The sequence below is a fragment of the Centrocercus urophasianus genome, unplaced genomic scaffold (assembly GCF_019232065.1).
Source record: "Centrocercus urophasianus isolate 14NV4802_14NV808 unplaced genomic scaffold, USGS_Curo_1.0 seq_3, whole genome shotgun sequence".
NCBI classification, from domain to species: Eukaryota; Metazoa; Chordata; class Aves; order Galliformes; family Phasianidae; genus Centrocercus; species Centrocercus urophasianus.
Genome location: NW_024884866.1, coordinates 2,694,665 through 2,720,919, shown reverse-complemented (window position 1 = coordinate 2,720,919; position 26,255 = coordinate 2,694,665). Strand labels below are relative to the sequence as shown.

Here is a 26,255-nt window from a genome sequence, read left to right as displayed (position 1 = left end):
AGGTGTCTTGTGGTTGGTAGTGACATTCCACCCTCAAAATCCAAACTTCAAAAAATCTGCATCCTTTGTGGCCTCATAGAAGACAGTGTACAGTAGATCATGCTGTATAGTGTATTGCTGATAGAGCACGAAAGTTGGAATATTTACTTCAAGGCAGGCATATTGAAGTCGACTCAGTGATAACCTTGGGAAGGTAGGTTACTTAAAGATTCTAATCAAATCGTCGATTTTTTTAATTGAATTTTATTTTTCAAAGATATTTAATGTGATTTTGAGAAATAATGAGCTTCATTTTATATATACTGAACAAAGATCCCATGTAAACATCAATAATTTCTAGTGCATATATTTTTATATTTGTTGACTTTTTTGAGAACCAGAAGAAAAAGATCAAGTTGACCAATACCAAAAATGAAACAGATTGATCTAACACTCTTTATACTCTTTTTTTTTGCATTTAAATTTACACTCTTTTTTTGCATTTTGCATTTACACTCTTTTTTTTTTGCATTTAAATATGCAAAAAACCCCACTTTATTTAAACATGTTTATATTTCCAATAATGTCTCAATTTAGAAATTTTATTAAACTGTTAGAATTGATGCAATCAGTTTAGATACAATCATGTATTTCCAGAAGTCTATTATGAATAAACTTAATTTTAGTAGCTCCAATTATCTTCTGTAATCTCTTCAAATTAAAAAAAAAAACAAAACACAACAAAACAAAAAAAACCTGTAGAACTGTACATTTTACTGAATATGGATTTTACTGTTCAAAATATGAACCTGAATTGGGTTCACATTACATTGAAAAGAAGCTAAGTCTAGAAAAGAGCATGGTGGTGATAAGTTTATCTTGCCCTGTCCTGTAGCTGATTCTGATTGTTTTCCATGTATTCAGAGAAAATAGATGCATGTTCTGTATAGCAGGTGTTATGAGAGTGAACAGGGGATTTGTCTTGCAGGAAAATTATGGCGCAACTTTAAGCTGTTAATGATTTTTGTAAGTTTATCCTCATTAGCTCTATCACTATGCTTCCATTTTTTTTTCTCCCCTCTTTTTCATCTCACTCTGTCTTTGCTGTTTGCCTCCCACTTATTTTTAGAGGTAATTTTAATTACCCCAGCTATACAAAGCAGACAGAGATGACCTGATGTCTGGGTCTTTTCCTAAAGTGATTCCTGGCAAATGTACTGAAATTCATTAATTAGTTCTGCTTAAGACCTGAAAGAACAGATCAGTATTCTCTTATAGCAACAGAATCTAATCTACATTTCTATGTACAACTATACACATGGTCAGAAACCTGTGGAATAGGCCTAGTTAGATATTCCTAACCATGGGTTTTTTGTATTTCTAAAATCAGCTCTAGCAAGAGCTTAGGATCTAGAGGCCAACACTGTTGTTGCAGATTAAGAGGAATCTGGCACAATTCCTTGGGCTGCTGCCACATGGATCTGCTGGTGGAATAGAGTGTGATAGTATGTTGAATTTGGCTCATTGCTCTCAAAAAATGCTTCCACAGACTTTGTGGGACAGTTTTAGGAACCGGAATGGTTGTGCGCAGGGATGGCCTTGGGCTCACTGCTGTAGAGAGGGCTGTTATTAGCGGGACATATCCAAGACGGTTTGTGGTTTGTTTAGCCCTGTGAAGTATTCATTTTGTACTATTGCATGGAGCAAAACAGGTCAAACATGCCACTGTTTTAAGTAGCTCAACAAGAGTCTCATCTTTTTTTTTTTTTGTAACTTCTACACTCTGAGCTTGAAGACTGATCTACCACTTAACTCAGTGTGCATCTTTAAATTCTGCTTTTCATATAAGATCAAACCTAAATAGCCATTTAAAATAATGAGTTAATTAGGATAGGAGTGATTAACAGTCAGATTTGTTTTTGGGTAAAATTTTTGTTTTCTTCCTGTGCGCTTTGAGTGCTACATGGTAGTGTTCTTCCACATGTAAATTATTTTATTTAACTTCCAGGTTTGCAGTCAAGTAGTTGAAGAGAAAGATGCTTTTAACAATTAAATTGCAGATAAATCATTTTCTATAAATCTAGTGCTGTTTGACCCCTGTCACAAAAACTATGTAACACTGTATGTAACTGAAAGTCCTTAACCTTTGAGTCTGGTTTAGTACATTTTTATTGCTTCTTGAATGAGGTAATGCAAAGACCAAACTTTATTCTTGTCTTTGTGTAAGTTATGGTAACTTCTGCAATCCAAATACCCGATGATGGCAGGTCTGATTTTTTTATGTTTATTTTTTCACTAGAAAGGAGGCTTTATCTGAAGTGGCAAACGTATCTTCCATTAAATAATTTGTTCCAGGCCTGTTCCTCCAATGGGAGGAATTCTACCCTATTGGATATGTGCAGTTTCCTTATGATGTTTCTGATAGCCGTGGTTTGCAATGCAAAAAGATATTTAGTCAGATGTGTTCACATACTGTTGTGCAAGTGGATCAAAATGCTGAAATGTTAGTAGCATTTTTGTATATGTTGATAATACATTGATTGTATGTGATTTTGAATTTTGTCTTCTGTGCATAGGCAGCATTCTTCTAGTAACAATCCCTCACACAGTAGGCATCTTTTATTAGCTGTGAAACATTTATACTGAAATATTATTTAAATAAGTAATAAGACTAGGAGCAAATTAGAATTAAAACAAACAAAACCCTAACTTTTCTCCCCACAACTGAACTAAAGCATGCTTCCATCTCCCTGTTATCAGTGAGACATTGCAACTTCTGTCTGAGCAGTAGAAAATGTCCATTAAGGCACTTGTCTATTTGAGTGAATTTAAAGCAAGAAAGAGAAGCTGAATGCTGTATGTGCATATTTTATGGCAAGGGTGGACCTTTTACCTGCTTTTCAGATGCTTACCTTTGCAAAACTGTGTTACAATGTGTAGCTTTGGGTCTGCAGCAGAAAGAAATGTTGGCTGCTGAACATGCAGCTCCAGTTACGGATGAGCTGTATTGGATTTTATTTTCTTACTGAAAAAGCAGATAGGAAATAAGAGATTAGGTATGAGTTCAAATAATGGGCAACTTCAAAGGGCAATAATGATCCCCAAACTTTAATGCAAAATGTTAGCATATTTCCTAATTCTTTCATATAAAAACATACAAGCAAACAATCAAAAAAAACACGCTAATGATCTTTCTAATGGTGGTGGTAGGGGTTTTTGTTTGCTTGTTGTAGAATCCTAATGGGCAACTCATGATACTTGGAGATTTCAGTTAGCTTTGCTGGTAGTCAAGAGGCTACATTACCTATTTTATACCTAAATGCTGCTTTGAGGAGTCCCTTTCTTCTCCATGGAGACAGGTAGTGAAGAAGCAGAAGCAAAGAAGTGCTGGAGCTAACAGCATTGCGTCAGAGGAATGTGTGAGGAAAAGGATGGATTTTGTGTATGCTTGCCCTGGTCTCACTGAGTGCGAGAGTGCAGGTGGCCTTGTGTTGTCCTGGAGCAATCTGGAGGTAGTCCTTGCTCCCTGGAAAACAGTACCTCACTTGCTGAATTTAGCCCAGAGATGAAACTTCCCTAGTGCTCTGTCATGCTAAGAAGTTGGGAGAGGACTAAGGACTGGTGCCCACTTGGGTGTCTGTATATGGAAGGGAACTCAGCCTGCCTGGTTCTGTATAGCGCTGGGTTTCAATGAGCATTGCTGTTGGGAACACCGATGCACAACTGCTGTTGACAAGTCCAAAATATTAACAGTAAAGGTGATATACTGATGGTGCTCTTTCACATCACCCAAGTTTTAGCTGTGACCATTCCAGGAAGGATCTGGGAATTGTAAGGCTTTCTCAGAAGGGGTAGAACAATCTTCTGAGAAACTCCTGGCAGTAAAGGAGAAGACTCAGTGTCATTAAATTTTATGTTAGTAGAGGAGGGGTAAGTATTCTGAGGAGCTCCTGATACCTGGCACGAGCACTGTTGCCAAGTTAGTAGCTAGCATGTGCCAAATGGCGTACTGCTGTTTGAAATGGGACTTTGTGGCTGCCTTGTTATTTCTCCGGTTTGTTTTGTGAGGTTTTTTTCCCTATAAAACACAACAAACCACTAACTATTTTTTCACATCACAGAGCTACTTACTGTTAGGAATCTGCTCGGATTCATTTTCTGCCTCCACCTCAATGCCATATTGCCTTACTCATTAAGAAAGGATCAGCTTTACAGCTGTCTTGATTGTGTTTTGCTTTTTTTGACTCTTGCTATTAATTTTATTTGAAGCAAATACTTGTGAGTTGCTTAAGAAATTAACTGCAAACTATGTACGTCACCTAAATGCATATAAGAAAGCTCATCTCTTATGAAGCACATGTGGGGAATGCTTGTTCTTCTCACCATCATTAGTTTCAGTAGAGATATATAGTTAAGGCAGTACAAATAAACACAGCTGGGAAACGTAACATAGTAAACAATGTGCTGCAACCTCTTGGCAGTAGGCTGTTTGCCTGAGGGTCCAGACTCAACATCTAGTCCATGGAAAAGATGGCATTTAAAGTTTTTGGTGCTTCTGAATTTTTCAGAAGCAGATATTTATTCTTGACACAGCTCAGTCTAGTCTCATGTTTCCACATAAGGGGGCAGTGTGGTACCACTAGCCACGTGCCATGTAGGTACATGCTAGATTTCATTATTATAAATTGAATCACGGCTTAAAAATGGCTTTAACACTCTAAATGCAATTAGAGCTTCGTCACTGTCTGAGAGCCATGCTGTCTGTGCAGGGGAGAACCAGGTTGGGCTGGTATCCTTTCTTCTTCATAAATATTTTGTTTATAGGTATGTTGTTGCATTATTTTGGTTCTCTCTCATATTCGCCGTTCATAGGCATGTGAAGAAGTGGGAGCCAGTGTTCTTAGAGCTGGTTAGGGGCTCAAATGTTATCATTTTGTCTTCCCCTCCAGTACATTCCCCCGCTGGGAAGTAAGGTAATATTTCCACTGGAGCTTCCTGCTTGCTGCTGCCTAATTTTGGTGATCGGATCCTTCTTCCACACTTTTCAGAATGGTGTTTCTGATGATTTTGTGCCATCATCATTTTGTCATTGTGAGAGTGATCATTAAGTGGTTATAAGGCAGTGTGTATATGTGTTCCTGGTTCATTTCCTTCCTACATGTGTAGTATTTGGGATTAACAAATCTAGCATATGGAATTTCTTATAATTTTGACATGATGTCTTGACTGCCTTACCACGAGATGATTATGGCATTTTTCTTATGCTTAAAATAGCTTGGTCAGCTTTTAGCTTCGTACTGGATCTGAGAGGTGCTGCAATAATACAAAAATGTGTTATCTGCCATATCTGTATGGATTTCTGCTTCATAAAAAGCTGTTTCTTTGCAGATTCAGTACACGCCTACTCTTCATAATATGTCCTGTATGGATACCTGACTTCTAAAAACTTCAGGGTAAAAGAACACCACGTATTGTTACGTTGCATCTTGTTATATATTGTGTTGTGTTGGTGTAAGGTGCCCTACACACAGGGTATTTTTGTTCAGCTGTTGTTTGTGCTTTTCTTTATCAGCTGGTTTCCATTTGATAAAAAAAAAAAATTGACCTAATTTCATGAGAATCTGCCACAATCAGTTGTAAAAGGCTGCTGTTATATTGTACACTGACATGCTGGTAATTTTCTAGAAGTAAAACGACATCATTAGACTGTGCCTTATACGTGTCAGTTAAAATACTATCAGTTTGAGCAAGTTTGCCTTGCTGGTTAACCCAGAGAGAAGTGGCATGATATTTTCTATGAAGTGGTGTTATGCTAATAGTCATAACTCAAAGGATAAAATGGTGATCAGAATTGCAGTCCTTTTTGTATGCGTCTTTGAGCATATCATCATTTAATATAAATGCGACTCAATGTATAATAGTTGACTGAAAAAAACCTCACATGGTATGTTACTATGGTATCTCTCACTAAAAATCCCTCCCCTCAGAATTTTCCCTTTGCTTTGCTGTCTTAGAATACGATATATATTTAATCTGGCAGATATTATAGTGACATCATAAGTTTTGAAAATTAAAATGGGTGTTCTGGCAACGTTATAGGCCCTAGCTGAAACTTGAAAACTTTTTGGAGGCTGGTTCATCTCCCTCTTTCCCTTTCCTTTCTATCCTAGCTGGCAAGCATATTCACACACGTATTACCTTTGGATTAATTGATTTGTAGCTTGGTTAAAGCGTAGGCAGTGCTCTTGCATGTTTCCATTTTATATCTATTTATATATTTATTTTAAAAATGCTCATTAACGATCTGTGGCATACTCTCAGACTTGAAGGAATGGATTTTTTGCTTCTGCCTGCTTTGAATCAAGTCCAAAACAAAGGTTGTTTGATAATGGCTTACAGTGGCATTAAACAGGTTGCTTTTCATGATAAATAATTAACACCCTTTGTGTTCTTGATTGCAGATTTTTAAAACCCTGCCTGATGTCACTTTTCCTGAGTCAATCTCTATGTCAGTATCTCCTCCAAATGCCCCACCAAGGCAATCCAGAAGACAAGGGCAACGTATTAAGAGGCCTCTGGCTGTATACAATCTTTGTCTTGAGCTGGATGATGGTAAGATGTTAATAATACTTTCAGTCTTTGCAGCAGATTGATGTTAGTGTGCATTCTGACTTCATTAGATTTTTCATTTCCTGTTTCATTTGTATACTTGCATGCATGCACATACATGCTTGTTTAATTGCTTTGGAACGTGTAAAGAAGTAGTGTACAGAGAAGGGAAAGTATAGACAGGTGTCTTGCAACATGTGGTTAAAAGTTGGATGAACTGTCCTAAATATACGTTTTGATTCTGAAGAAGAGGCAAGTTTCTTTGAGGGAAATCTCTTTGGCCTCTCTACTGAAGATTACACAGCCGTAAGACGAAGGGAAAGAGAACTAAAATTAAAGCAAATCTTTTGTGAGAACTAATGCACTGTACTGTAAATTCAAGTGGATTAAAGTCTCAGGTCACCACTGCACTAGAGAATTCTGCTAGTTCACTTGAATCCGGAATACCGTGGTGTTACTAGCATTAAATACTCACAAACTTATCTGACTGTTGAAAAGCCAAAGAAATAAAACAATCTTGTTTCTGCATGCAGTTTGTGACAGCTGCATGTAGAGAGTATACAACTCAATTCTGACTGTTGGCCAGAAAAGTAATCCTTTTCCTGAAATTTTATTGCTTGGGGGTACATACAGTACCAAGAAGGCAAGTCAGTACTCATTTTGTGTTACAGATTGTCTCCATCCTATTTCCTTTCCCTCTACTAATGTTGTTAGTCAATTATCTTCTCACATGGAGAATCACGAGATCAGGTTATAAAGGCCAGTTGTCATACAGTAGTATGAGATTCACCGGTGAACTGTCTTGAAATCAGTGATCAACAGTAATTAATTTGTGAAGGAGCAAGGGCACGTACCTACAGCAGCTGTAAATGCAAGTTTTAGAAATAAAGTCAGGACTACTTACAGTCTCAAAACCAGATTTTTAAAGAGTTTGCAAGAAATTCAGCATGCCTGTCTTCGGATTAAATTCACTAGAGATGTGTAATTCCTGTATGTTTCCTTACATCAAATATGAAACTAAATGGATTGACTAAGAAGTATTTAAAGTGCATCTGCTGAGAAAGCTTAAGCTGTGTTAGTTTGAACAGTATGCTACCAAAGTTAAGGAAAGCTCTCCAGCTGTATCTGCAACAATGATGTTATTCTTACTGAAAAGAAAGCAAAACAAAACCAAAATTGAATGCACTCACAGTTGTTTACATCTAAATTTGAATGTGAATCCCTGTGTATCACAAGTACTACAATACTTCTCTAAATCAGTACCTCAAAACGTGCACTGAGGACCTGACTTGATCCTAACATGGTAGACAGAAACTATTGGACGGTTTATTTTTATTGTAAGATCCAAAAATGCAGCATTACTATTTAAAACTATATCCTAAGCATTCAGTTGCTCCTAAATACGGTCTGTTTTTTTTTTTTTTTTTTTTTTTTCTAGTTCAGGCATCCGAGCAAAGAGAAGAGCTGGGATTTTTGAGAGACTGCAGTTGCTGCAGAGAAATTCAGTGCTTGTCTGTTAACTGTGGTGAGCTGCAGAACAACCTAATAAGCCATTACTCATGCTAGAACTATGATGAAGGCTGAATTGCTGCAGCTGAAATCACAGTACCAGGACATGCAGCACTGAGTTTCTGAAAATTTTTCTGCTTTTGAATTCTAAAAAATATTCTCTGTGATGTCTTCAGCTACCACCAAGTGTAGCAGTGTTGTCAATATGTTGTAGCTAGAAATCAGCTATAGACAGTCCAGATTACCTGCTAATGCAGACAGGTAGCTCTGTCAGGAAGGTAGTTGGGAGTTGGTACAACTGGTGTTTGACAGGTGTGCAGTACTCATCGCATGCAGTACCTTCAGCCCAATTGCATCTTTGCATTACCTGAGAAACCGCCCCTGTGGATTGGCTATATGGTATAGAAATCAGCTAGGCTGATTAACATATAGTTGCTCAGTGCCTCCAAATATGTGCCATGGCCTTCAGTTACTTTGTTCTTAGGATAGGGGGGAAAGAAAGAAAAGTAAGCCTGGGCTTTGTTCCATATTTACCTTGTTTCTTGGCTAACAAATGCATGTTTTATAACTGCTCTTTGGAAGATTTTATCCTGTGTGTGTTTTTAACAGGAAATTAAACATTAAACCCCTTCCCTCTTTATTCACAATGGCATGAGTTAAGCACCAGGCATAAGCCAGTGTTTTGTATTTCCTGGATATGACAAAATTATCATAATCTTGTTTTAAACCAAGTAACGAATACATATTTGTCTGTAAATATATTTGTAAAGAAATATACCTCTAAAATCATTGTAATTATATACAAACATTTTCTGTGCCTTGAAACTAAAAGTATATTAGAGACAAAATCTCTGTACTGGAAAACTTCTTGAGTGTGTTTCTCTTAGGATTGTTATGCAAACCAGGAAATTGTTAGAAAAGCGGAAACAAGTCTTTAACTATAGGCTGCTCCAGAGAGTTAACAGGCTTCAGAATCCACTGCTTGAATTGGAAATGCAGGGTTCAGGCCAACTTTTCTATTTAAAAGCACTTTTTCAGCCTTGACTGCACAAAAACTGTATCTAGCAACCACACAGAAAGTGCTGTAAGTAACATAAACACTGATAGATACATTAGTGGAGGAACACACACTAAGTTTGATAAAAATCATTATTTTGTCCTCTTGTAATTAGCCATGCTGGCTTCTGACAGGGCATTGATTTTCTTTGTACTTGGCAATTAGATGCTGTATTTGCAAACAATTTGAGTACTTTATGTACTACCTTAAGGATCTTCATTTCTACAGTCAAATTTACGTCAGAGACTATACTGTCCACTTTCCTTTTGACCTCTTTTCTCAGTGGTAAGCCAGTTATTAAATTCTCATTCTGATGGTTTTCAGCATCCAAAGGTGAACTGCTCTTAATGGAGAACGTTGAGCTACTTTCATACATGGCCTACTCCCAGAGTTCTTGTTTAAGCAAAATACAGATTTGCCTGAGATTCACACTGGGATAATTTCCAGAGTTTCTAGCCTTCTAATATGAAGATGCTTAGGTTTGGGTGTTCTTTCTTGTCTTTTTTTTTTTTTCCCTACTTTTAATATCTGAATGAATTTTAAAGTGAATTAAGTAGCGTTACAGAAACTCCCTTGAGTCATAGTCCCAGCTATGTAAAAACGTGAACAACTTTGCATTCTCTCTTTTTCTCCGTGGGGAGAAGGACTTAGCTAAAACAGTAAGATGTTTATGCTGTTCTTCTAAAAAAGTCGTTAGGTCTGTATTTTCCATTTGCACAATCAGTACTTATCAGAAGAGAGCTCTACTTATGTATCTTCTGAAGAGTAAAGCATAGTCACGGTTTTGTCCCCTCATGGTTTTATTTTATTTAATTTTATTTTGTAGCATTATAGTATTGAACTGTTTTGCAGTCAGATGAGCAATACAGCAAGACGTGCTCTGTGTAAAGAAGTGTAATTCAGTCCATCTAGATTACCAGACAGTTAATGTGGGTTGCATAATCCACACTTGCATTCAAGAAACTGGTTTTGTGTGGCAATTCACCCAATTACAGTCCACCTTGCTTTCCAAACAAACCATAGTATAGATAGAAGTCTTAAGCCACAGTGCCTGCTGATTCCTTATTCTCTTTGAATACTCTGTATCAGAATTCATCATAGGCAGATAACACATGTGTGTCATATGGTGGGGCTTGTTTGTTTTGTTTTTAAGGTGTTTGTCTCCCACTCTCAACTCAGGAACTTGGAGACATATTGAGTGTTTGGAACAGCTTTCTGCTGCTGCTGAAAGCTAAAAAATTTATTTATTTTACTTTAGAAAACAGGTTCTCATGTAGAATTCTCAAATTAATAAAAATGAGTGTTGATGTTTAACCCTTTAAAACTTGATGCTAATCAGTATTATTTTCTGAATGATCTAGGGAAGGTTAAGTATGACTGCTATGTTAAGCATCAAGCAGAAATGGCCCTTCTTGAGGGAACTGATACAGTGGTTCTTGAGGGAGTGATACAGTGTCTTAAATTGAGTGATAAGTTAGTTTGCATGAAGTACCGTGGCATTTTTTCAACTACTTAATCGAAGTAAAATGTGATGCCTAATTGTTATACAGCTCCCAAGCATTATTTTTTCTCCCTCCTCCACTGTGCCTTCCTGCCCCAAAGAAGCAAGTAAAAAAATGTAGACTTTATTTGGAATTACTGAGCATAAAACTGGGATGTTAGAGGAAGCTTTGAATTTATAATAATGAGATTGGTCTTCAGGGCTGGAACAGCCCAGAGCTGCAAGGTTGCAGGTGTGAAACCTGGCCTTGAACTCTTTCTATTTCTGAATCTGCTGCTTGGAAGTGTTTCTGTAACCTGGCACATGGTAGGGGAAATGGAAAGAAAAGCAGCTACATAGGCATATAAAAAAGCCGTAAGGGCTTGCAACGCTTGCTTACAAAGCTATTGTTAACAGCTGAGCAGAACACACAGTTATGCTGTTCTAAAATAGGTACACCAATATCAGTTGCAAAGGGAAGATCAGGATGATTGCTGTTTGCCATGTAGAACTTAAGATAGTTCATATTTCACCTTGCTGCAAGAATAGTTCTTGCAATTCAACAGCATCTATCACAGCTTTTTCTACCTGATGGCTCTGAATAGGATGAGAGCAGAAAAATTTTTACTTTGTATAGCATTTGCCAGTGAAGACGAAGCTTTTCCCTAGGTAATAACAGATATGTATAGAGCTCCCTTTCCCTATTGGATAAACAGCTTCTTCCCAGAAAGCTTTGGGTCAGTAGAAGGTACCTATTTTCTTAGAAGCAAGGAATAATTTTAGCCCGTTTTTTTTATACAGGATCAGAACTGCAGTGAAGGAAAATATAAATAAACTAGAAATAAAAACTGAGTTTAAAGGAGTAGTGGGGAATTTAGAATAGAGGCTTGACACTGGACATTAATGAACATATGTGATCTCCTGTAATAATCATTTATTTCTTTAATTCTCTATCTTCTGTGCACAGTCACGCAGGGGCACATGGTAAGGGGGCCAATTTGACATACTAAAAGCCATTAATGCCAGACATGGAAGTCACTGATAAGTCTTTGCTGCAAGCCAGCTGTGCCCTGTCCAACCTCTGCTGACTAAAGCTAAATGCTCTCAGTCAGCACATAAGAATGAAGGCAGAAGAAAGACTTGATGCTTTTCAGCTCTTCAGTCAGTTTCCTATGGATGAGCGTGCATTTCCTGAACAAGGTGTTCCCTCACATGGTTTTACTCTTGCTTCCCTTCACTGATGACAAGGATAGGAAATAAGATCTTGGAGAGAAGAAACTTTCTGAAAAACTGGCACAAGAATTAGAGAATATTCCTCCTCTTTCTAATTTGCTCACAGTCTGTGCCAGTCTTAACTACTCTGTGAAAAAACCCACCAATTGTATTCTTGTTCTATTAGCTTTTGGAAGTCTTTGCCCTATTTCGTCTTCTCTTCCCCTTTTCTTATGGGTGTATAACAGCAAAGTACTAATAATAGGGACAGCAAGAATTGCTGACTTATCTAAGAGACTTGACTGAAACCAAGGAAAAGAGTCTCAGAGACCATGGTAGCTGGAATATACAAGCTTCATGCCTGGCAAGTTTGATTATCTCCCAGAGCTAGTGTGCTGTAATGGATAAAAATTCACTGATGATGAATACGTTCACTTCTGTTTCAGCTATTACCGGTGTTTGCTGTTACCTCTGCGCTGCACAGCTTCCTTGGTCCCTCTCCACCCTGTCTCTTCTACAGTGCAGCCTCTCCAAATGCGCAAAAAAGTATTGCATTTGCATTTAACTAATGCTAACAGAATCAGAGGCATGAGCAATGGCGGAAGAATCCAGGCATGAAAGAAAAGGTTGATCTAAATGCTTGCCTCATTTGGATCTGGTTAGATCTACTGTTTTTGAAAACATTGCCTTTTGGCAGCAGACATGTCTTTACAGTGACATCTTCCAGCTAGTCAGTAGCTGAATTGCAAAGACAGAGAAGAGAAAGAAAAGTAATGATGGAAGAGTATTTTCATGAACTTTAGATTTTGTGATGCCTTTTAAGACATACTGCTGCATGAAAGAACTTTCAGTATTAGTTACGATATTAGGCAACCTTTTTTGATCTGCTTTTGTTCAAAGCTCTCATTGTCATTGGTTACACTACAGATGTTCTGTTGATAGCCTTTGAAATAGATCTGGGCCATAGGTGTTTGTTGCCTGAACTTGAGGAAAGTCAAGACATTTGATGATACCATGAAAGCTTTAGAACAATCCACTTAGTTTATGTTTTACCTGAGTTTACAGGAAGTAGTTGCAGCTCATGACTGTGTTTTACAAGCATGAAATTAATGTGTGGCATTTGGCCAGCTTAGTAGAGCTAGAGGTCCTGTGTGGTTTCCTGCCAAGCAAGCTCTAGTAAAAATTGAGTAATCTTTGATTTCAGTATTGCTCTTGTAATCACAGTATAACCAAATCAAAAGAGGAGCCCCTCCGCATACTTGTGTCTGATTGCTGTTGTATTTTGAATTTGCATTATTTGATACAAATTAGCACCCCTAGCCTTGTATACATGATTATGTCTTCAATGTTTTCACTACAGCTTGAGGAGTAACTTCAAATACTTAATTTAGTTTTAGCTTGTTCAACAAAAGGCTTACCTGCAATTCTTCAGGGTTTTCTTGGAGTAAAGTAGTAACCGTAAGCAACGCTTCTCAGGAATTTCAGGAGATGAGCTGAAATGAAATTCATCTTTATTGAAATAACCGCTTGCTATTACAAGTTCAGTGTATGTCTAGAAGTATACGTGTTTACAGCTGAACCTTGTATTTAAAGAAATAAGATAATACCAGAAAGGAATAGGGCAGAGGAATGGCCCCAAAATTCTCTGATCCATAAGAAACTTGCAGATGAGTACATTTCTCTCTCTTCACTAGACCCAACTCAAACACCCACTTTCTGGCTGTAATTCTTCAGTTGCATCAGCCTGTCTGGAGGCAAATTCTGTCTAGTGCAGCTTCCTCCTTGTTCTAACATTTCTGAATCATGATGGAGTAGGGAAAAACAATCCTTTTGTGGGAAATTCAATTTGTACATAAGATGCACGTGCTTGTACACGCACACAGTTGAAAAATGTATCAAAGTTGGTCTTTAGGGAAAGAAGTATTCAACTTTAATGATTGTCTTAATTATTTTGTCTGAGAGGAAAAACAGCTTGCATAGAGATCTCGTTCTTACGGCATGAAAGCATGAAACTGCTGGATATGCCGATTGTGTCTTCTCTGTTTTCTCAATGAAAGCTATGTCAATTCTGGAGTGTACAAGTCTACTGAGGTCTAAACTTCCGTAGATGCTCGTGATATTTTTCTTATATCGCAACTGCATACTGGGGCAGTACTGCAGTGTGTAGTATTTGCTATACAGTGAGGACAATGAACAGTTTTTAGTGGTGAAATATGTCTATTTTCCTGAGTGTTTTAAGGAGTCTGACATCTGAAATGCTCATTATTCAGAAAAATCTCAGCAATTCTCTATTTTAGTTTTAGTGTTTGCTTTGATATTTTAACCAAATAATAGGTCATTATTAGCACATTTTCGTTTGATTTTAATTTTTAACATTTAGTGTATGTTTAAATAGCAGTTTCTAATGTCTGAAGGCGAGTGATTAACTGTTGATCCTGTGATCCAGTGATCCTGTTGATCTGTTTAAGTGATATGTTCTGCAAAAATGCACAACTTCTTACTTTACTCAGAAATAGATGACTTAATTGAAAAAATGGGAAGAACTTAAATCATGTCTAAGTTGACTGGGTGCTTGGCATGATTAACACGGAATGATTTGTGTTGAGAGTGATGAGCAAAGTATCGCAACTCTGCATCTAGAGAAAGGCTTTTTTTGCAAATGTAGCTTTGTTAGTACTTTGACTGCAAAGTCCTCTTATCAGTATCACAAAGAGTTTTTTCCAGTAGAGTTACTTCTGGCTTTCTAGAGTAAGGATACTCATGTTACTGCACAGCAAGGTGCAAATGCTTGGTTAGCATGAACTAATGGCACATTTTGCATGGGTTTTGCTGATAAAGTAGGTTAATCGCATACTTTTAGCTTTAGACACGCTGCTTCAGAATGAAATCCCTTTTGATTTCTGTTATGATTCCGATGTGAATGTTCTGGTTGCTAGTACCAAGTAATTTGTTATGAGTTCTGTTGATACTATAATCTAACTGAAATCTTTCTGATAGTAACATACATACTGAAGGAATTCTCAGAGCACATTCTGAAGACAGCTACTTACGTCATAATCATAGAATCATAGAATCACAAGGTTGGAAATGACCTAGAAGATCATCTAGTCCAACCGTCTCCTTATCACCATTACCACCACTAGCACTAAACCATATCACACAGCACATCATCCAGACGCCTCTTGAACACTGCCAGGGACAGCAACTCCACCACCTCTCTGGGCAGGCCATTCCAGGGCCTGACCACTCTCTGAGAGAAGAAGTTCTTCCTTATGTCTAATCTAAACCTCCTCAGATACAACTTGCGGCCATTGCCCCATGTCCTGCTCGTTGCCTGGGAGAAGAGGCCAAATCCCTCTTCATCATAACATACCTTCAGGAGGTTGTAGAGTGCAACTGTAACTCTGTAGGTGTAACGTAATGCTGATCAGCTGCTTTCGACTTTCAGTATGTGACTGTTATTTTATATTAGGGAATCACTTCGGGTTTGCACTATTTGTAAAGCAACTAATTTGAACTTCTTCATACCTCTTTTCTGTTATGTTGAAGCTCTAACACATGGAACAAAATTCTTACTTGATAGGAAGTAGTTATGATACTCATACTTTTTTCTATCCCTAATATGAGATTCCTATGAAATGAAAACAGAATGCATATCCTCAAATGAATGAAAGAGCAAAGCTACTGTATTATTGTGGAAAGTCAGCTGTTTATGGTGAGTGTCTGTTATCACTTAGCTGGATGCAGCTGTGATGCTCATGGGAAGAATGGGTGGCTGCACAGCAATGCAGCTGCTGCTTCCCTGTCTCATGATGCAGAAAATATCAGAGCTGAAGGCAGTAATAGGGACTTTGCAGCATCTGTAATTTACTTCTGTCAATTCTTCCCATTTCCTCTTGTCTATGATTAGATCTATGTGACTTTATCAAAGTAGAATAAGTCATGTCACAATTTGTACATCTGATAAACATTTACAGCATACACAGTTCTTAACAGAACTGTTCAGCTCGCTCTCTATGTATCTTAACAAAAACTGTGTTTTAACAGTTAAACTGTGTTTAACTGTGGTAAATTCCTCTTCTATTTCAGAAACATTTAGATTCATAAACCACATTCTTTCTCTGGCTGCTCTTAAGCTATAGACGTTGGTTGTCATGTTAATGTTAAAGATTAGTCTTTCTTTTAATAATAAAGTAAGTAATTCTTCAGTTTACTTAGGCTAAGATTAGAAGAAAATTGTCATTCAAACAAGTAACTAGTAGTGTTAGTTGATTTTTTTTTATTTTTATTTTTTTAGTTTTTATTACATGCTGTTTCTTGTTAAGAATTCTTGGAGCAAAATAAGATCTGATTTTTGACACTGCCAAAGTATTTCAGTTACCCTTAACTTTAGATGCCAACAAAAAATATATTCTTAGACTAGCCAGATGGAAAAAGTCAAAAGAAGGCAACTGGGAGGTACGTCACATTGAGTTAGGGGGAAGATGAGTTCACATTTTTGATATGGAGGGTCTGAAAGCCTGTATTAACGGAGCCTTATCCAGTCAAAAGAAAAGTTGTTATGTATCTATTGTAAAGAAGCTGAGTAAGGTCTTAGTCCATATAAGAATTTTCTTATCTGATGCATATTTTTCATCATGAGAAAGAGTGAAACATAGTAAGTTAAAAAAGGCTATTTGGGTTAGAAACTCAAGCGGCAAGTAGCACCAGTTAAACACAGTTAGTGGTGAGGACCAACATAAAACTATTTCGTTTTCCACATCATAACACCTTTAATTAAGAGCAGTCAAAAACACAGGTATATGCTGCAGAGGTGCAGTGAAAGCTCTAAAGCTAGATAAGGGTTGTGATTAGAACAGTAAAACAGTAAGATAATTTAGGCAACAGTTTAAAAGAATATGAGCGGCCAAAAAAATTTGCATGGTGTGCAAAAAGTGATGGGATTGTATATAATCAATGAATATACAGATATCATAATTAAGAAATATACAGGAAAGTTAGGCTAAACAAGTTACCACATCAAAAAAGAATGACTGGAAAGCCTACCTTTGTCTTGCGCTCACTAGAAAGACTCAAAGAGAAGCAACATTCAGAAAAGAACCTTTCCTCCTGGTAGTCAGCTCTTAAATGGGTCTAGGAGAAGTGCAGCCAGGCTCCACCCCTGTCAGCATCACAGGTGAGTTGCCTTCACCTGTGCTCTCAGGGCTAACTCAGTTCTTGCCTCAGGTGGTCAATCAGAGGTTTAGGCTGTGATTCAGAAGCTCCCATACAGGTTGTGAGTAACTGCTGAGAATGCAGTTGGATCCTATACCTATTTTGTAAACAATGAGAGCTTCTCAGTGCAGTTGTGTGGGAACTCTAGGGATGGCCAACCTCAAGGCTGAAGGAAGTCAGAAGCTTCCCACAAGTGTATGGAATATGAAGAGTTGATGTCTGGAGTATTGACAAAAATTTGGTATATCACACAGGCTATTGATTTTATACTGAGAATCCTCACGTCCTTCATCTGGTCTGGCACTCTGGTACCTGAAAATAAAGGTCTAACAGGAGAGAATAGAGAGGGGAATTGAAATTTCTAGGGAGAAGAGATGATAAACACATCAAAATGTGTTCAAAGAACAATGTAAATAAGCTTTAAAAAAAATCCTGTCTTCCCTTTTTTGTCATGTAAAAACTCAATAGAATTCAAGTGTTAGGAAACAAAAATGAGAAATTTCAAGTTCTTCTTTTCGAAAGGACCTGTCAGTCTGATGTGGCAGTCAATCTTTTAATAGAAACTGGAGATCTGACAGTGCTGCTCCTTGTAGAACAAAGTTGGAGATAAAGAAGATTCAGAGGAGAGAAACAGTGAAAAATATTAGACTGTTAATATTAGGAAGCCCATGAATTCAGAAATAAAGTAAAACCATAGACCTGATTCAATTCCAGCCATGTATTTTAGCACGCACTAGACAAAACAGCTATGGCAAGACTTTAAAGATAGTTTTAAATCTCCAGCTAATTAGGATCTTTAATGTCTCCACAGAGCAGCATACAATAAAAGAGTAGAGAAAAAAGAAAAGAGGAAATACCAATGTACATTATAAGTTTTGAAGAACTGTTAAATAAAACTAAGAGAATCAGTGTGGAATTTACAGTCAGAAGGGTCAAGCAGAAATCTTCGCAAATAGGCCTGTTGCAAAGCAGATACTTTGAATACTGCTAAACCATCTAACTTGTCCTAAAAATAAATAAATCAATAAAATGTCTAGTAATTGGGTTGTATGGTTTGGCAGTGTGAGCTTTTAAAACATGGAATGGCTTAGGTTGGAGGAGACCTCAAAGGTCATGTGGTTTCAAACATCTTGTAACATGCTGAAGAAGAAGTTCAAAGACACAGAGAGAATGCAAACATACTAGCAATATTTAGAATGGTAAATACAGAATCCTTGATACTACATTTACACGTAGTTACAATAATGACAGTGGTGGCTACTTTGGAATTGTTGCCATGTGCTACACTGCCCTTGTTCAGACAAAACAAGGTTGATTGCACTGAGGAAATAAATCTGCAGATCTTAGAAGGCAGATGTAATCCACAGCTACAGAATGGAAAATTCTGAACTGAGAAAAGAGACTCTCCTGAGTCTCTTACTCATAATTGGCAATCAACTCATTATAAACTACTAATATCATCCTGTGGCAAAAAAATGCAGACCTCACACATATGAGCAGGAGATGGATAAGTGATGGAATTTGATGCTCATTGTGGGACTTGTGGGGTGAGAAGAAAACATATGGAATTCTGATCTGGTGTACAGTGTTTAGAAAGAACTCTGGATTGTTGGAATAGGTTCATACAGCAGGTGCTCAATCGTCAAACTACAAAATCCCATTTAGTAAGAAGTTTAGTTAAACTTAAAAAGTGATTGTTTCTTCTTCATAAAGAACAAGAGTCTGATGTGAATGAAACTAATAATTGTGTCATGTGTAACATGGGTCATGCCCGGAAATTAAAGCCCAACAAATTGAAAGTACATGCATTAATTGGTGAGTCTGTTCCCTCGGGCCCTGTCGCTGTCATGGAGAGCAGAGCTCCAGAGCTCAGCGCTGCCTTTCTGCTCCCTGTGAGGAACTGCAGCTGCCAGTAGTCCTTCTCTCAGCCTGTGCTCTAGGCTGAACAAACTGAGGAGCTTCAACTGCTCCTCATACATCTTGCCATCTAGACCATGCACCATCTTTGTAAACCAACTCTCGACACTTAATAGTTTTATGTCCTCTTTATATTGTGGTGCCCAAAACTGCACACAGTGCTCAAGGTGAAGCAGCAGCAGCACAGATCAGAGTGGGACACTGTGCTTCATGCCCATCTTTGTACTATTGAAATCAAAGCAGTGATGCTGTGAAGACTTAATGTTTGTGCATATATTGGTTTTAATCATTAAAGTATGCTAGATGATTGTTAGTTTCTGCAGTTACACGAACTAGCTTTTAAATGAATAAAGTTATTGTTTTACTTTCCTGATGTAAAAAGCAGAGTTATCTGCTTCTGTAATTTAAAGTATCATTTAACATGTTTTTAGAAGTTGTTTGCTTAATCCCACTGAATTTAGAAGGTACTTTTCTGTTTAAGTACCTTTCCTTTTTTTGTTTCTTCAAACTAAGTTCTTACTCTCGAGAATGCAATGCAGTGTTGACCATGCCAAAGTGCTGATTTAGGAAAGCAAAGAAAGGAAGAAGTTTGAAGAAAGATGTAACATTCGGTTTTATTTATGGTTAGGTCAAATGCGATTGCTTGCATGTTTCTGTCTTTCATTGTAGAGACTACTGTGGGCAGGGATTGAAGCATGTAGCATTTCTTGTTTCTCTGCGTGCTCTAAGAAATGATTCAAGAGAAACCTCCCTTTTCTGTATGGGATGATGACCTGCTCATACACAATGCAGAATAGGGTAGCACTCGTGTTTTAGTGAAGTGGATAGTTTAGGTAAACATGGCTGTGTAATATGGCGCGTGTAGTTTTATAATCTGATGTGCATTAATAGTAATATTTTGAAAATCAATTTTGATCAGGTAACGGGTCTTAGATCTGTTTAGTTTAAAGGAATTTGGTTTCTTAATAAAGTAAAGCTGCAGTATTTGTGTCTAATCTCTCAGCTGTTTATCACTGTGTCATGCACGTCTGCGAATGAGATGTAATAGATTACTTTCTATCTTTGAGTCCTGCAGCTCTCATGTCACATCATGCTGCACACAGACTTGCTCACAGAGGGATGGGGCAGGAGAGCAGGAGTGACTCATCTGTGAGGTTAACTTCTCCTCCTCATATTGTACTTTGTTACAGCAGGCTAATTTAGAGCCTTGAATTAGCAGCTACTTTAAGGACAAATTTTAGATAATCTCTTTTATCATATGAATGTTTTTAGTCGCATCTCATTTGACTGTCTAGGGAAGTTGTTCTCAGAGAGCGGGTGCAGATGAGGTGGCTGGGGAAGCAGCTGAGCACTTGCTAGCTTTCTGTGTTTTAGGCAGAAAGGATCAGACTGGTTGAAGCAGTAATGAAACTGTGAGGGTGATTTTATCCAGGGAAAGTTGCCTCGCATTGTTCACATTTAATTCTCATTGCCTTTTCTTTAATTTATTCAAGAAGAAAAATAATCATTGCCCCTGGTGAAACAGTGTGCCGTGGCAGGTAGCAGGCCAGAGGGCAAGAAGAGACAGGGAAGGTGTACAGCACCCTCCATCTCCTGAAGAGGAACTGAAGGAATGGACAGAAATGTGAAATGATGGCACCCCAAGGGCTGTGCTCAAGATCACTGCACACACTGAAGCTTTTGCTTCCCTTCCTGGCCAGGCTCGATCAGGCATAGAGCAACCTGGTCTAGACACAGGTGTCCCTGCCTATAGCAGGAGGTTTGAACTAGATAATCTGAGTCGTCCCTTCCAACCCAAACCTTTCTGTGATTCTACGATTCTATGATTGCAATAGTGCTGCTCAGCTTGAGGGATTTGAATTGAACTTAGTTGTTCTCTGTGTAGAGAACATTTAGAATTAGAAAATAATATTACATAGAACTAAGTCTTATATAGTGCTGCTTACATACTGATTTTCAGACTGGTTCAATACTTCAACAGCTTTTGATCCAGCAACTGTAGTGGCATGTTAGGCTTTGGTTGTTCATTTTTTCTCCAATTGTTCTGATCCTGAAGAAGCAGAACTTTTTTCCCTGGTTATGAGATCACTAGTATAGAATTAATTCTGAAAGAACATGTGTGATATTATTTATCAGAGCTATGTCACATGTTTGAATGGGAGCAGAAAGCAGAGGAGGGAAGGAAAGGATGAAGGCAGCCATGTAAAGGATGGCTGGAAACCACCCTTGTTACTGTTAAGTATTAATATTCTGAAAACAGCTACAGGCCCTGTTTGAAATTGTGGGCTCGACAGTGCTGGACAATGTAATGTTTGCAATTGTCCTAATTTCCTAAGACTCCTCTAGAACTTATAAAATGTTCAATTGATGTTTAATTAAAAGAGTAAAAAGGAAAGGTGTTGGTGGATGTTAGCTTTTCAGTGAAAAGCATGGCTAGATGTATCAGCATGGTCTCCAGTGAGTACTGCAGCTTTTCCTTACTGTTTGTGAGATAGGAGTGATGTTATTCTAACTTTTTCCTAAGCAGTCATTTCTGAGTGTCGTCTCTTGAGCGATGTTGTAAAAATAACCTGTATAAACAAATAGTAGACCGAAGTATGAGCTCTCTTAAAAGTGACCGCCCTAAAAAGGAGTAACGAAAGTAACATTCTTAGGTATCACGTGTCAGTTAATGGCCTGCTGTTAGAGATCTGCTTATTTGGTCCTTTCTACATTTTGTTGTTCCATATTTTATAAGATTTTACGTGTGGTTCTTGAGAGCAATCATTTACTCAAATGTGTTTTGTATTTATTTGTATCTTTTTAGGGAGATCTACAAATCTGCAGATTATAAAATGAAATCATTTTATCTGATATGATTCATTTGTCTAAAAAGCAACCACATCCCTCCCTCCTACCCCCCTCCCCCTGCCCAGTCATTTCATCTACAGAAAATACTTGTTATAAAGGAGACTGGGAATACATTGTTTTGAGAAGATAGTGTCGTGATAATGATGGGGGAAATGGTGCTATGGTAACTTCGGAGAGGTGCTGGTGAATTGTGTGTCCTCCAAAATATTCTGTGAAAATAGGATCCTAAGATTTTTCCTTGTATGTATTTCAGGACGCAGTGACCAAAGCAGTTTCTTTGGCTCTTTTTAGTATAATTTTGATTCATGCTGTGTTTTGTTTTGTTTTTGTTTTTGTTTTTTTTCTAGCTGACAGTCACAGCTCTCCAAAAGAAGACACTCCAACTGGCAGCATGGATTCTCTTTCTTCCCAGTCTCCTACTCCTGTGTTATCCAGTAGCCCCCCTGGGCTATTGGATAGAAATCACCTTATTACGGACAGCGGAGATCTTTCAGACTGGACAACAAATCTGTAAGTATACTGAATACTGGATAATAGCTTTCCACTAGCACAATCATGCATATGAAACAGATTTATCTTCAGCTTGGTAGAAAATGAATCACTTTTTAAATTGCATATAGTTTTCATTTTTTTTTGTTATAAAACAGTATATGCTTACACACTGTGGTGCAGCTTAAAGGCTGACTGAATGTGGCAGCTTTTTTCCTTCTGAAATCTAGTGTGTTTCACTATAACCCATTATAAAATTTTAAATTATTTTTATTTAGGCAATAAATATGTAAGCTGTTTTTTATATGATGTATTACACTGGTTTTATGTCAGGACAGTGTTAAGCTACACTTAAATGCAGGGCCGTAAAGATTTAAGACCAAATTTTGGTTTTGGATAAATGCACTTAAATGCACACTAATGAGTGTTGTTGTCTATGAATATTATTGTCGTTAATCCCATGTTGCTAACAAGTTAACTGCCTGCTTTACAACTAAAGTGCAGTATATCACTTTCAGTGGACACTGTGCATGTTCAGTTTTGAGTAAGACGTTGGTTCAGCAAAAAAGGATATTATGGTTTTAGTACTTGATTGAGTACATGCTTGAGTGTGATACACAGAGCTAAACATGCCTTTTTTTAAATTAGAAGTTGAACTTGAATTCTGTTTGGCTATTTATACAAACTTTATCATATCAATACAGTTTTCTAGCTTAGTGCCAAGAAGATGGAAGAAGCAAATGTGGAGAAAAGATTTGTTACAGATATTTTCCATAATGGCATTTTGTGTAGCCTGTTCTGCAGATGAAGCAAGAGTGTAAAATGTATGTGTAGATGTACATAATGCATGAGAATATGTGGACAGGCATACACTGGGTTTATATTTCCACAGCTAGAAACAAATAAGTAACTCCTTATTAGGGTACTTATTAGTTATAACAATCTTTTCTCATCCAAATTGAAAGATGTTCAGATACTTCTAGATACTTTGCATATGCATTGCTTATTCAGAGTACTGAAAGACACTTTTCCTTCTCCTCTTGTACACTCCAGTAGTAACATGTAGGACTGACAGTAAGCTGTATTTGATGAAATGAGATGTGTGTATGGAAAACGAGTGCTGTGGGTGACATATAACTGATATGTCTGCGAAAGAAAGCATAGCTGAATAGGTAACATATGCTTACAAGAGCATTGATAATATCACAGAACAAAAGAAGGAAGCGTTGTTTCAATACAGAGATTCAGGATCTTCAGATGTTGATGAAACTTAATGTTTTTTGTCTGTTTATTTTCATGAAAAATTATTCTGTACTGCTGTTTTGGAAACTTTGTTTCACAGCTTGAGTTTTTTTTTTTTTGGAAACAGTTCTGTTTGGAAGGAAAGAAAAGTAACTTGTTACAGGCATCTAGCTGATTTGTCAAAAAGGGTTCCTTCCACTAACCTGTAAGAGAAATTTGCTTAAAAACTACTTCAGTGACAAGCCTGGACAGTGACAAAGTAGGCAGTGCATAGTAGGCATAGTAGGCAGTGCACATGCTTTCATTCCTCTGCTTTCTCACACTGAGTTGGGCTTATCTTCCCCTTTTAGTTCTGATGACACAGAGGGCCTTGCCTTAACAAAAGAACAAAAGAGAACCAAAACAATTCCACTGTATTAATGGCAGAGGTAGTTGTCAGAATGGCAAATATACTTTGTGGACTTTGGCAGTCAGTTTGCATCATGGAGTCCTGTGGATAGGCAAAGGTAGTGGTTGACTTGGCATGGTATAGCTGTGGTACCTCTCACAAGTCCACAAAAGGAGGCATTCATTGGCTGTTGAATGCTGTGGTTGTACTTAGGTTATTCTCATAAATTGTACTACTCCAGAATTAGCTGGAGAACAGTCCACCTCTTTCTATTTTAGCAGGATTTCAAAATGTTTAGCGTTTTGTGCCAAATTGGAACAAAAGCAATTCTCAAAGTCTCAGTGTCCTCTGTAAAATGGTATTACAGATCTTCACTGAGTTACAGTAAATACATTTACTGAATCTAAGGAAGATGGAAATATAACAGGATCTGTTTTCTGAAGTTTCTAGTGATATTTATAACACATGGGTGTTACTTGTAAGAGATCAGTCACTATGGAGTTATGTAGTCAACAAGGTGGTGGTGACTTCTTAGCAGTAGAAAAGTTGCATGCTCTGTTTCCTGGGGGGAGGGACTGTGGGTCAAGATATGTCATATATTCAAAGGTTAGTTTATATCAGTAACTTACTCTAAGTAGTAACACATGATTTGTGGTATTTCTTTTCAAGGAAAAAGATTTTTTTCTTCTTCCACTGAATGATCTTTTTTTTTTAATGCATGCACTTTTCTTGTCCTGTCTTTAAAAATGAAAGCAGCTACAGCTTCTGGCATGGTGAAAGCAGCAGCAAATGAAAGCGAATACATCCTCCACCTCCTGGCTTTCTCTAGGAGGGGACATTCCTTCCTCTAGGAGAGTGCATTCCTTCCTTTTTTCTCTGTGTTTTCTTTAAGTGGCCACATACACTCGCACTTTAGCTAAAGAATTAACATTGTACAGCTATCTGTCTTCTTCAGGTCAATCACCAGTACCACGTCAGAGTTCATGTTGCTCTGACAGAACTCAAGATGGTTACTGCTTGTGCAAGCAAAGCATATTTCAGGCATTTTTTGACAGATAATTTTGAGACTGGTGTTGATATAGTTTCACCAGCAGAATATTCTCAAGATGTTCATGTTTTTCCTCAGAACCACAGTTGGCTCTGGGGCAAAACAGCAACAATGGAGTTTCCATGTTCAGATGCATGCAGTTCCTTGCACATTCCTTCTGATTCAGATGGCCAGCTTAGGCAGGTGTTCCAAAGGTAAACAGCATCCTCTAATGAAATGTGGCTATCCACAGAGGCATTCTTTAATAGCTTTCTTTGATCTGTTCCTTCAGTTATTGTAGACACTGTAAAACAAACAATATTCCCCCGTTCAAGAGTGTGTCAATATACTTAAAAGAAAAAGTAAAGTAGAATGTGCAAATACAGTGATAGGTGGTATGTTGTACCTTAAGTTTAACAAATAGGTGATGTATTGTAATCTTTTATTCCCTCAATGCAGAATAGATGCATTTTGTGAGTTATGCATAGTATTATTCTGACCTGGATATAAAAAAAAAAAACTCTAACAAACCAAATCACCAAACATCTTTTTTATCCATAGCCATCAGTTTTCCCCAAATTGTTGTCTACTCTACAAATGCAAATTATCTGGGAAGTTTAGACCTGAAAATCCACCTTTCGCTCCTTCTTTCAGAGTTGCTTCAATTGTTGGTTGATCAGAGGATGAGTTATGGCTCATCTGTCTTGGCAAGTTTGTTTTCTTCCTTTTCCTCCCTTCCTAGTAGTGTTCTTTCTGTTCTCTTTTTCTGGTAGCTGCTGCAGATTGCCATTCCCTGCAGACTGCTGCAGCAGGCGGTGATCAGGAAGTCAGTTGACAGTGTTGGTAGGAAAAGATATTCGTATATAGATGGCACAAGAGGAACCAGAGATCTACTAACAATAGGTGAGGGGAAGACATAGACTGTTCAGAAGGAGTGCTGAATAGAGAAAAACACTGTGATGGAAATCCAGGAAATAAAGTGAGGTAACGTGCAGAATTGCTTTTTCGGTCGTCCGAATTTGTGTAAGGCTTGGGTATGCCCCACTTCCATCTATTCCTTCCACTTTCTGCATCTCCTGTGATTCTTCTGACTCTTCTGACAGTTTGATTCCTCTACAATCTTGTGTGCTCATATCACTACTGATTCATTTTCTGAGGTGCTGCTTTGATACAAGTTTCCTTTTCTACAACTGGAGAGCCTGCATCCTCTAATCCTCGAAGGAAAGCTCATAAAGCAGCTACTTCCTAATAGCTTAGAAGGAAGGAAGATTGTGACTAATAT

The 26,255-nt window shown here is 37.7% G+C and overlaps 1 protein-coding gene across 4 annotated transcripts in view; it reads left to right on the top strand.

Moving 5' to 3' along the window:
* The window catches only part of ARHGAP10 (Rho GTPase activating protein 10), a 133,500-nt gene that overhangs the window by 90,706 nt on the left and 16,539 nt on the right, over nt 1-26,255 (top strand). For all 4 annotated transcript variants that reach the window (XM_042828348.1, XM_042828349.1, XM_042828347.1 and 1 more), the window contains 2 exons: nt 6,441-6,591; nt 22,175-22,337. In XM_042828348.1, coding sequence (XP_042684282.1) covers nt 6,441-6,591; nt 22,175-22,337 — 314 coding nt within the window. The remainder of the gene's footprint in view (nt 1-6,440; nt 6,592-22,174; nt 22,338-26,255) is intronic.